Genomic DNA, 11,433 nt, shown 5'->3' with positions numbered 1-11,433 from the left:
CAAAATTAATTTAATAAAAATAAATGAAATAAAAATTAATTTAAAAAAATTCCTGTCCCTGAGCTGTTGGCTTGAAGTAACTGAGCAATTTAGTTGGATAGCACAGTATTAATGTCTGAAAATAAGCTGCTTTAAAGTCACCAAACATAAACTAAATCTGCCATAATGCAGCTAACTCACTAGAAACTCATCAGTGAGTAAAATGTTTTTTGTTTTACTTTTAATAATATTTCTGTGTTTATTACAGATTTAGTCAGTCATGCACTTAGTTCTCATCAGTGTTTAAAAGAGGACGTGTTAAAACTCTGTTTACTCAAAGTTAAACATGAAACATCAAAATTTATAACAAGTGGCCCTTCGAGGGCCACCATAATGTTCATTTGGCCCTCAGTGAAAATGAGTTTGATACCTCTGGTTTACATCAAAGGGCGTCATGAGTTGGTAGAGCTGATGCCTCCCAACAAGAAGCTTTCCGGATCAAATAGCAGCTGGGGACCTTTCTGAGTAGAGTTTGCATGTTCTCTCTGTGCATGTGTGGATTTTCTCCAGATACTCCAGTTTCCTCCCACAAATCAAAAGTATGACTGTTGGGTTAACTGGTAACTCTAAATTGCGCCTAGGTGTGAGTGAGAGAGTAAATGATTGTTTTTCTGTGTGTCCCTGTGATGGACTTGAAACCTGTCCAGGGTGTACCCCGCCCCTCGCACAGTGACTGCTGGATATGGGTACCAGTGACCCCTGAGAGGAAGAAGTGGGTATAGATAATGGATGGATGGATGGTTTACATCAAATGATTTTCTCAATTTATAAAAAAAAAATTATATTCATAATACTTTAACAAAAATGCTAAAATGTATATGCACCACCTGTCATGAATTTAACCTGTCCCCTGCCAAGTCAAGTCACAGCCATGTCCTCACTCATTGTTTCACCCCTCCCATCACAGAACTCCCAATCTAGCTCWTGTCATGCACCTGTTCCCCTCAGTATATATTCCCTCAGTCACCACCAGTCCAGWGCCAGATTTATGAACGGTTTACCAAGTAGTTTTTCCAGCGATCCCATGTCTTGTCTTGCCTGCCACGTTTCGACCTTGTTCATGTCCTCTGGTTCCACGTCTCCTGTCTCGCCCTTGTCTGCTACCGTCACGGATTCTGCCTTTCTGGTTTTGACCCTCGCTCTCGTTTTTGGATTCCTGCCTTTCGCCTCAGCCCCTATTGGATTTGCCCAGTCATCGGACCCACGGATCTCGACCCCTGCCTGTGTACCACGACCACGAGTTAAGTCTGACCCCCTTAACTTGTCGCAGCTATCTGACCACATGGTTTTGACCCACGCCTGCCTCACGGATTCTCCTCAAGCCTGCGTACAACGCCGCAGCATTAAACACGGAAGTGCCAAGAACCATCATTACCTGAGACTCTCAAAGTCTTTCAAGGTTTCTGCTCCCAAAACTCTGCCACTAAAAAGGTTAGTGACTATTTTCTGCTCCAAAGCTCTGCCACWGACTTTGTTAGTCACTAACCTGATCATTTCTTGTTTAGACCTCCGTGTCCCGGTGACGTGTCGGTCCCGACGCTGCTGCTCCAGTTTTAATAAAATCCTTAAAACGTCTCTGGTGTCTGAGCAATCAGTGAAACTCGCAAACCCCATCATTACACCACCACTTGATGGCAAAAATGTCTACATTGACAATTGACATCCTATCAAAAAAAGAGCATCGTTAGCTTGACTAAAGTTATTTTAAAAATAGTTTGTATTTTGATCAGGATAAAATAAAACATACTGTAAAAACAACTCAATTTTTTGTGATTTCTAAAAAAAATTGTGTGAAAAATGCTCCTATGTTATGGTTTTTGGAAAGCTTCACATATCCTTTATGTATAAATCTATTTATCCAGTTTGGAATGTATTTCTAAAAATCTCAGTGTTGCGTGGTTAGGGTATCTGTCAGGGTTAAACTACAGAAATGATTGGAAATGAATGGAAGCCGGTACATGGTCCTAATAAGAATAGAATGACAAACTCGTGTGTGTGTGTGTGTATGTGTGTGTGTGTGTGTGTGTTATTTCTGTTTTGTGTGTCTCTGTGAACGTATGGGGAGGGACCTGTCCACGATGTACCCCACCTCTCACTTGTCGACTGCTGGTAACACTTCTCTCCTAACTCTAACTACCCCAGTACATAACTAACCCTACCACAACTTAATTCATACCTTAGTTCTAAGCATATCCCCTAATTCAATAATGCCTTTCCACCATGTTAGGACAGGTATTTGGTTTCCAAAAGAATTACTGGTTCTGACAAGGTTGGTGTTTATACCAGAAAAGGTTATAAAAAGGTAACAAGAACCAGTTACACGCACACGAATTTACAGTTTTCATTTAACCCAACATATGCATGTGTTTGGACTATATCCAGAAACCAAAGTACTTGAAGAAATCCTGGGGAGGGCATACAAACTTCACACAGAAAATGCTTATCTTACATTTATTCATTTATTTATTACCTTTATCCAGGCAAATCCCATTGAGATCACATATCTCTTTTGCCAGGAAAGCTTTGGCATGAAGGTAACCTAACGTGCATGTTTTTGGACTGTGGGAAGAAAACCGGAGTACCTGGAAAAATCTCACACAACCACAAGGAGAACATGCAAACTCTACACAGCAAGACTCCATGTCTGAACCAAGACCTGCTTGCTGTGCAGCATCAGTGCTAACCACTAAGCCATCATGCTGCTTGATTAAAAAAAATTGGCTATGAGACAACACTGCTACCTGCTCCACCTTTCAGTTCTTGTCTTATAGTCATTATGCAAATAGAAGAAAAACTAATAAACGGTTGTAAAACTGTGGAAAGTCCAAGCAAATCTAGAATGAAAGCAGATTAATTCCTAAGAAAATTTATGTTTTTGGATAACGAATACCTTCTGATTGACTGCCAGTTTTCAAACTTTAAAAAAATGCTGTACCAAGATTTCTGGTCTTCTAATGATCAAGAAATCTAAAATTTCATTTGGCAATATACCACTAGAGATTAGTAGATACAGGTGGATAAAATTGTTGGTACCCCTCGTTTATTGAAAGAAAACCCACAATGGTCACAGAAATAACTAGAATCTGACAAAAGTAATAATAAATAAAAATTCTATGAAAATGAACAAATGAAAGTCACATATTGTGTTTCAGTCATGCTTTCAACAGATTTTTTTAAAATAAAACTCATGAAACAGGCCTGGACAGAAAATAACATGTTAAATCAAGGTGTGCCCACTAATTAGCATCACAGGTGTCTACAATCTTGTAATCAGTCAGTGGGCCAGTATATAGTGCTACAGATAGTCACTGTGCTGTTTGGTGACATGGTGTGGACCACACTCAACATGGACCAGAGGAAGAGAAGGAAAGAGTTGTCTCAGGAGATTAGAAAGAAAATTATATACAGGCATGTTAAAGGTAAAGGTTATAAGACCATCTCGAAGCAGCTGGATGTTCCTGTGACTACAGTTGCACATATTATTCAGAAATTTAAGATCCATGGGACTGTAGCCAACCTATCTGGATGTGGCTGCAAGAGGAAAATTAATGACAAATCAAAGAGATAGTTAATACGATTGGTAACAAAAGAGCCCAGAAAAACTTCTAAAGAGATTAAAGATGAACTTCAAGCTCAGTGTCAGTTCGCACCATCTGTCATTGCTTGAGCCAAAGTGGACTTAACAGGAGACTGGGATTTGCCAAACTAAATGCTGACAAGCCACAAAGCTTCTGGGAGGATGTCCTGTGGACAGATGAGACCAAAACTGAACTTTTTGGCACATCAGCTCTATGTTCACAAACAAAAATTTAATTAAAAATTAAGCATATCAAGAAAAGAACACTGACCCTAATGTGTCTTGAGTCTGTGCTGGGTACAATGAAATCTCAAGACTATCAAGGGATTCTAGAGAGAAATGTGCTGCCCAGTGTCAGAAAGCTTGGTCTCAGTTGCAGATCATGGGTCTTCAACAGGTTAATGACTCAAAAAACAGCTAAAAACACCCAAGAACGGCTAAGAGGAAAACAATGGACTATTATAAAGTAGACTTCTATGATCCTGACCTTAAATCCTGTTGAGCTTCTTTGGAAGGAGCTGAAACACGCCATGTAGCATCATTTCTGTCCAGGCCTGTTTCATGAGGTTTATTTTTTAATTCTATTGAAACATGGTTGAAAAGCAATGTCTGACTTTATTTTGTTCATTTTCATAGATGTTTTTTATTATCATTACTTTTGTCAGATTCTAGTTATTTCTGTGACCATTGTGGATTTTTCTTTCATTAAACAAGGGGTACCAACAATTTTGACCATGTGTGTAGATAAAGAAGTCATTGTAAAACACTCTGACTCAACTAAAAAGGAAAACTGAACAAAGTGTTCACTAAGTGTTTAGGTTTAGTAAAGGAAAAAAACTCATAAATCTTGTATTTGATTTAAAAATGTTAGCACTAACATTTTTTGAGTAAAGGCCAATAGGATAACAACAAATTATTTTCTGAAACTTCCTTTTTCGTTTGCTCTTTCCACTAAGATGTTTCAGACAACCTGTAATGTCAAAACAAGCTGTGCTACTTATCTAGTAACCTTTTGGCAGCGCTTACCTGTAGGGGCTGAGATAGTGGCAGGTACACTGGTTCTGTGTCCCCTCTCTGCAGTGATGCTGATGGTATACAGCATACCAGGTATCAGGCCTTTCAGTGTATGTGACTCAGAGCTGCCTGTGACTATGTCTTCAGCCCTGTGGCCATCAGCTGAAACATAGACCACTCTGTAGGTGTCCAGTTTGGCCAAAGGGCACTTCCACTCCAGCATCATGGTAGTCTCAGTGACTGTTCCTACAGTCAGATCTCTAGGAGCATCCAGGGCTGAGAAATTGGAACAAAGAAGAAAGCATTTACTGCATGAAGAAAGAAAAAATAATTAATTTGAACAGTGTTCAGTAGTGAGTAGTGTGGAGAGAGAGTGACAGAGAGAAGCAGAAGCACAGAGACAGGCCAGCTTGTTCTCTGTGTTTCCTGTTGTTGCAATAAAACGCTGATCATCTCACGGAGTACCTTCATTCTTGGACCACATATTTCTGTCTTTGTTAAATAAATATTGCCATAACAATCAATCAATCAATCAATCAATCAATCAATCAATCAATCAATCAATTAATAATGAAATTAATTAATAAAAAAATAACTTATTTGTGTCTTTTCTGTATTTTCTCAAATTCTATGAGTGGGGCAATTATTGATTTCATTTCAGGGTGTTTTACATAATTACTGTCAGCATGTTATGAATGTCTTTTAAATTTCTTGAATTAATTTTAAAATACCTAAAGTAATACTATGTAACTGCAGTTTTATAGATTTCCAAAAAGCCTTTGATTGTGTTTATTGTGAATTGTTTTGTTTTCAGTTATTAAAAGCAGGAATTGATGGAAATTTCTATAAAAGCTGTATATCAAAATTCAAGATCTTGTGTTCTGTTAAATGATTACAGAACAGGATAGTTTTCAACTCCATATGGTGTTAAACAAGATGTTTTGTCTCCTACTCTCTGCATTATATATACATTATTTGGTAATTGTAGTTAAAGAGGCTGATTTGGGAGTGAAATTAGGTGATATAAAAGTCTGTATATTATTTTATACAGATGATACTGTGCTTATTGCAGAATATGAACTTGATCTTCAGAAACTGTTAACTATTATTTATGGCTGGGGTAACAATATGAGGTTACAGATAAATTATGTTAAATCTGAAGTTATTTATTTTAGAAAGTCGGGTCTTGCATTAACAACATTTACATTTATTTTTGGGCCACTATTTTGTCTATTAAAAAATAAATATTTAGGATTTATTGTGGATGAATATTTAGTTTGAAGAAGAATAAAAGTCCAATCAAACTCATCTGGTAGCACTAAAGTTAAATATTACTGTGATCTGGGCTATAAGATGTGTGCAAGTCTTTTTTTGCAAGTCCAAGTCAAGTCCTAAGTCTTTGGCTCCAAGTCCAAGTCAAGTCAAAGTCTTTGACCAAAAATCCAAGTCAAGCCTCAAGTCTCTTGACCTCAAGTCCAAGTCTTGTTGCATGTATGACTTAACTGGCAGTGTGATCAAAGGTATTCTAACTATACTACATTATATTCTATAATACTATATTTTAATCAAATAATTAAACATAGTATTATGTTTTAATAATACTATTGAAGCATTATACTGTTTTAAAAATACAGATAAGGTTAAGGTTGGAATAAGAACAATCAAGCATTTGGAGTATTGTTAACTGTACTTTGCACTTGTAGTCTTACAAAAGCGTACTGTAATTATTATATTTTGTCATTAACAAAAAACAAATCCAACAAGTCTGCTCCTGATTCCACAGAAAAATACCAAAAAATTGCATGTCAGCAAAGATGATGAACCAGAATCCTTAAAGTAAAAAGGCTGCACAAGGCATCACAAAAACAAATTTTGGATTTTGACTACACACAATGTGCATTTTGCCAGTCTCTTGTTGAATAAAATCTTTGTAAGCAAAGCTTATAATGAATGGCAGAGGAGCTGCCTGCTGCAATGCGCCTGCCATGCTGAAGCTCTGTTTGTCACGTAGTGTCCATGTCATTAACATTGGATTGGCACTGGCCCCTCCCATTCTCAGGCGAGGGGGAGCAGAGCGGAGCATGGAAGTGTATTGACAGAGTAAGCATCATGAGCCAGACAGTGAAAAGACTTGCACTGTTCGCAAGTCTCAAACCACAAGTCCAAGTCAAGTCTCCATTCTTTAGGGTCCAAGTCCAAGTCAAGTCTCTAATAGTAGGAACTTAAGTGCGACTCAAGTCTAAGTCTGAGTCACGAGTCCCCATCTATACTGAGTTGTACAGATCTTGTGTTGGCCCAGTATTAGATTATTGAGCAGGAGTCTGGGGTTACTGTCAACAACCTTACAGTGGGAAAGTTCGGTGCAGAGCCCTGTGTTATTTCTTAGGTGTGCATAGAAATACTCCTAAATTGGCATTATATGGAGATGTGGGATGGGAACCATGCGAAGTTAGATATATTAGAGATATGGTCACATTATGGAACAAGTTCATTAATATGTCAGATTATAGATTAAAAAAATACATTTTTTTCATTTGGGACTTGTTAAATAGTCACAAATTGAGAAGATATTTGAGAAGGTGGATTTTCAGTATATTTTCAGTATATTTATAGAAATAAGTTGAGATGTAATATTGAACAAATTAAACAGTTTTATTTTGATGTTCATAAGTGTAACTGGGCTGATGATATTTTATCTAAGCCAAAATTATGAACATATCCTAAGAAAGGACATATATGGACCTGAGCTATATGTAACATGGAATTTAAGTAAACAACAGAGATCAGTGTGTGCACATTTACATCCGGTACTTTGACTTTAGCATTAGAAACTGGACTACCTGTATTTCGCTCAGTTCCAGAAGAAGATTGAAAATGTTAACTATGTGATTTGAATGAAATTGAAAATGAGACGCAATTTTTGTTTTAATTGTCCTTTGTGTATGATTTTTAGAAATTAATTGTTTGGTAAAGTCCTTGAAGCTTGTCCAGATTTCTTTTACATGACTGATGAAGATAAACTACATTTTTTAGTTAAGCATTTTGTGTTTCAATTAGCTCAGTTTGTTTTAAAAGCTTGGCATGTTTGAAAGAGGACACTACGTTTAAAGAATGTTGATTGGTCTCTGTCTGGACTTTTGAATATGTTTGTGTGTCTTAATGGCCATGTGGGCAGGGCACCTTTTATGCGTCCACACTGACACATTGATAACAAAAAATACCTACTTACTTACTATAAATAAATGTATTATTTTGTGTTATGCCAATAAAACATTCAGCATTGAGAAACGTGCTATTGTTCTCACAGAAAAGTATTTTTTAAATAAAAGCAGAAGACGTCCTTTGAATTTTTTGTTCTAATTCCATAATATTGTGCTCATGTCTGCTATCGCTTCACATATGATTCTTCTGGTGCCTGTTCAAGATACACAACATAAAACTAACCATTAACATCCTATTCTCTGGTCTGCATGTGGGCCAAATTATTTATTCTCACCTGTTACTGCGTTAGTGGTGGTAGGCAAACTCTCCCGTTCGTCCTTCACTGCTGTCACACCCATCCCATACTCTGTTCCTGGTCTTAGGCCTACACAACAGAAGTACAAAACATAAAGACACTAAGGTGCAGGGATAAAGAAACCCAAACCTCATGTTTTGTTTAATCAAATTCACTGAGGTGTCAACAAATGAATCAAGGGAAGCCCCTGTAGACAAGTGGCCAGCTGGTTCAGCTAATGGCGCCACGGCCACAAAAACACTCTCTTGAGGCTTGATTGCACAATAGATTGGAGTCTAATTGCGTTTCATGGTATGCCTGTGTTTGCTGTGAAACATTGATGTTGTATTTGCATTGATGGATGTATAGAGCTCTCGTTGCAGTGCAGAAACATTTCTTGCTATGATACTGAAGACTTCAGGGATTGTTTGGTCTTTACAACCAAGCTCTCTCTCACACTGATTGCCTCTAATTCCTTTATTAACTCCCACAGAGGTCATGGACCACAGAGTTTTGCTGCATGAAATTACACCTAATGCCCGGGAAACTCATTATCAATAAAATCACAAGCGTGAAGGCAATTACAGATAATATGTGTGTGAAAGAAGTGCTGAGGTGTGTGTAGAACAGGGGGCGGGGGATGTTGGCTGAATGGACACAGTGCTTTATTTTCATTGAACAGGCCTCCCAAGGACAAAGAAGTGGGTCAAACAAAGACACTACTATTTTGAGAGGTTTTTTTGTGCTCTCTGATTTCGCTGCACTGAAGCAACACAGACTGGAAAACAAGCAAACAAAAATCCATCTACAAGTCAGTTTATGCTTCAGAAAGACAACAACTACACATGCTTATTTTAATTTAAAGTTTTGTTGCAAATCCTTTCAGTGAAACAAGTTTAAACTCAGAGTCTGATCACAATTCTTAAGAGAACGTGCCTTTTGTGGAAAGGAAAACATTTAACAAAAAAGAAAAATTAGTAGCTGAAAACACTATTAAAAGAGCAAGCACTTTTGAAAGAATGAATATCACTCTTTTCATGCCAAAATTTTAAATTAAGATCATATTATAATGAGAGGAGACAGAGGTTTAGTCAGTTGTGTTAAAACTTGTAAATGACATTATGCATGATCTCTTGCAGTATTGTGATCTCTCACAAGATGGGTTGAGGATCACTTTAAGCTACTGACATATCAAACTTTAGCTCAATATCTGTAAGAAATTAGATCCGTGCTTGCATTGGCTAAGACTATTTGCTGTGGCAGTCATTTTGATTTGGGTTGATTACAAAATGTTTGGATTTGTAGATGTGCATCCGATGATTAATTTCTGAAAGTTTTACCAAAATCTGTCCAGTAGTTTATGAGAATTTTTAGTAAGAGGCAAATATCCTGATGCATCTCAGTAATCCAGGTAAAAATCAAAAGGAAAAAAAATTGTATAGGTCCTATGGARGGGTTCTTCTTTAATGAAACGTTTCGTCTCTCTTCCAAGAGACTTCTTCAGTCTGAGAGTTTCAGGCAAAATTCAGGCTTTTGAGTCCTGCCTCCAAGTGACTGATACTCACATCACATGGCTATCGTTCACAGGTGACTGATACTCACATCACATGGCTAATTAGGTGTGAACGATAGCCATGTGATATGAGTATCAGTCACCTGTGAACTATGGCCATGTGATGTGAGTATCAGTCACCTGTGAACGATAGCCATGTGATGTGAGTATCAGTCACCTGTGAACGATAGCCATGTGATGTGAGTATCAGTCACCTGTGAACGATAGCCATGTGATGTGAGTATCAGTCACCTGGAGGCAGGACTCAAAAGCCTGAATTTTGCCTGAAACTCTCAGACTGAAGAAGTCTCTTGGAAGAGAGACGAAACGTTTCATTAAAGAAGAACCCGTCCAGAGGACCTATACAATTTTTTTTCCTTTTAAGAGGCAAATACACAAACCCATCCATCCATCCATTTTCTGTACACGCTTCTTCCCTTCAGGGTCACAAGGGTCACTGGTGGCCATATCCAGCAGTCACAGTGCGAGGGGTGGGATACACCCTGGAGAGGTCTCCAGTCCATCACAGGGCCACACATAGAGACAAACGAGACCAACAACCATTCACTCTCTCAATCACACCTAGGGACAATTTAGAGTTACCAATTATCCTGACAGTCACGTTTTTGGTCTATGGGAGGAAGCCGGAGTACCCGGAGAGAACCCTCGCATGCATGGAGAGAACATGCAAACTCTACCCAGAAAGGTCCCTGGGCCGGGATTTGAACCAGCGACCTTCTTGCTGAGAGGCATCAGCTCTACCAACTGAGCCACCCTGCACCGGCAAAAGCATGATTGTCAGCGTTGCCTTTTGTCAGCAGGAAATAATACCTTCCCATGTATTTGTTTATTTAGGTGGTTATGCAATACCGGTGATCTTAGCCTGAGTGGAGTCTTTCGGTCCAGGGGGGAAGAGCAGTTCTCCGTGTTCACCTCCAGATAATGGCCCATACTTGATGCGGTACTGGTCCACCTGAGCCTGACCGTTTTTCCACTCCAGAGTGATGCTCTCATCTGTCAGATCCACTGTCTGTAGATCTCTCGGAGCATCCAGGTCTGCATGACACAACAGGAAACTACATTTTAAAAAATAGAGCCTCAACAAACCAAACTATCTGTAGTTTAAACATACACCCTTCTAGAATCAGAAAACACTAAAGACAAAACTTAGCAAAACAGAAACAAGCATTAGACGAACAGTAGCTAAAGATTAGGATAATCAAAAAGTAGCTAAAAGCAAAAATAAGCAATGCATTGGCTAAAAGCTAAAAGAGTAACAAAAGCTAAAAACCAAAGAAACAGTAGCTAAATTCTACAACAGTAGCTTAATGTTAAAGCTAACAAAATACTAGGTAAAAGTTTTATATATATTAGGGGTGTAACAATACAGAAAATTTACAATTCGATTCGGTTCGATATTTTAGTTTCATGGTTCGATATTTTTTCGATACAAAAAAGAGAAATTTCCATGCACATTTAAACTTGTAATTCATTTAAATTAATTATGAACATTTGTTTAAACTCAAAAGTAGAATTTTTATATTAAATGTTGCTGAAACAGCAAGTTTCTCAGTGGAACTGCACTCAAAACTGAAGCCTAGGTGGAGTAGTCGAACACAGATCCACTGATCCTTTAACACAGGGCACAAGTTGATAAAGTAAATTTTAAAAATCTATATTGTTTGATACAAGTGTGTATTGAACCTAAAGCACTCGTTGATACAGTTCAATATGGGTACATGTATTGTTGTACGC

General features: G+C 37.9%; 1 protein-coding gene and 1 long non-coding RNA gene across 2 annotated transcripts in view; one reads left to right on the top strand and one right to left on the bottom strand.

Annotated features, from left to right (window-relative positions):
• The window catches only part of tncb (tenascin Cb), a gene marked incomplete at both ends in the record, with an annotated part of 90,219 nt that overhangs the window by 47,898 nt on the left and 30,888 nt on the right, over positions 1 to 11,433 (bottom strand). Inside the window, 3 exon segments of the mRNA XM_014017483.1 lie at positions 4,643 to 4,906; positions 8,127 to 8,216; positions 10,549 to 10,734. Of these exon segments, the coding sequence (XP_013872937.1) occupies positions 4,643 to 4,906; positions 8,127 to 8,216; positions 10,549 to 10,734 (540 nt within the window).
• LOC106523906 (uncharacterized) lies at positions 878 to 1,614 on the top strand. The gene is made up of 2 exons (XR_001310945.1): positions 878 to 1,470; positions 1,545 to 1,614. It is a non-coding gene; the product is annotated as an uncharacterized LOC106523906 (long non-coding RNA).

The sequence above is a fragment of the Austrofundulus limnaeus genome, unplaced genomic scaffold, assembly GCF_001266775.1.
Source record: "Austrofundulus limnaeus strain Quisiro unplaced genomic scaffold, Austrofundulus_limnaeus-1.0 Scaffold169, whole genome shotgun sequence".
In the NCBI taxonomy this organism is placed as follows: Eukaryota; Metazoa; Chordata; class Actinopteri; order Cyprinodontiformes; family Rivulidae; genus Austrofundulus; species Austrofundulus limnaeus.
The sequence above is the reverse complement of the archived record's forward strand: the minus strand, read 5'-3'. Positions and strand labels throughout refer to the sequence as shown.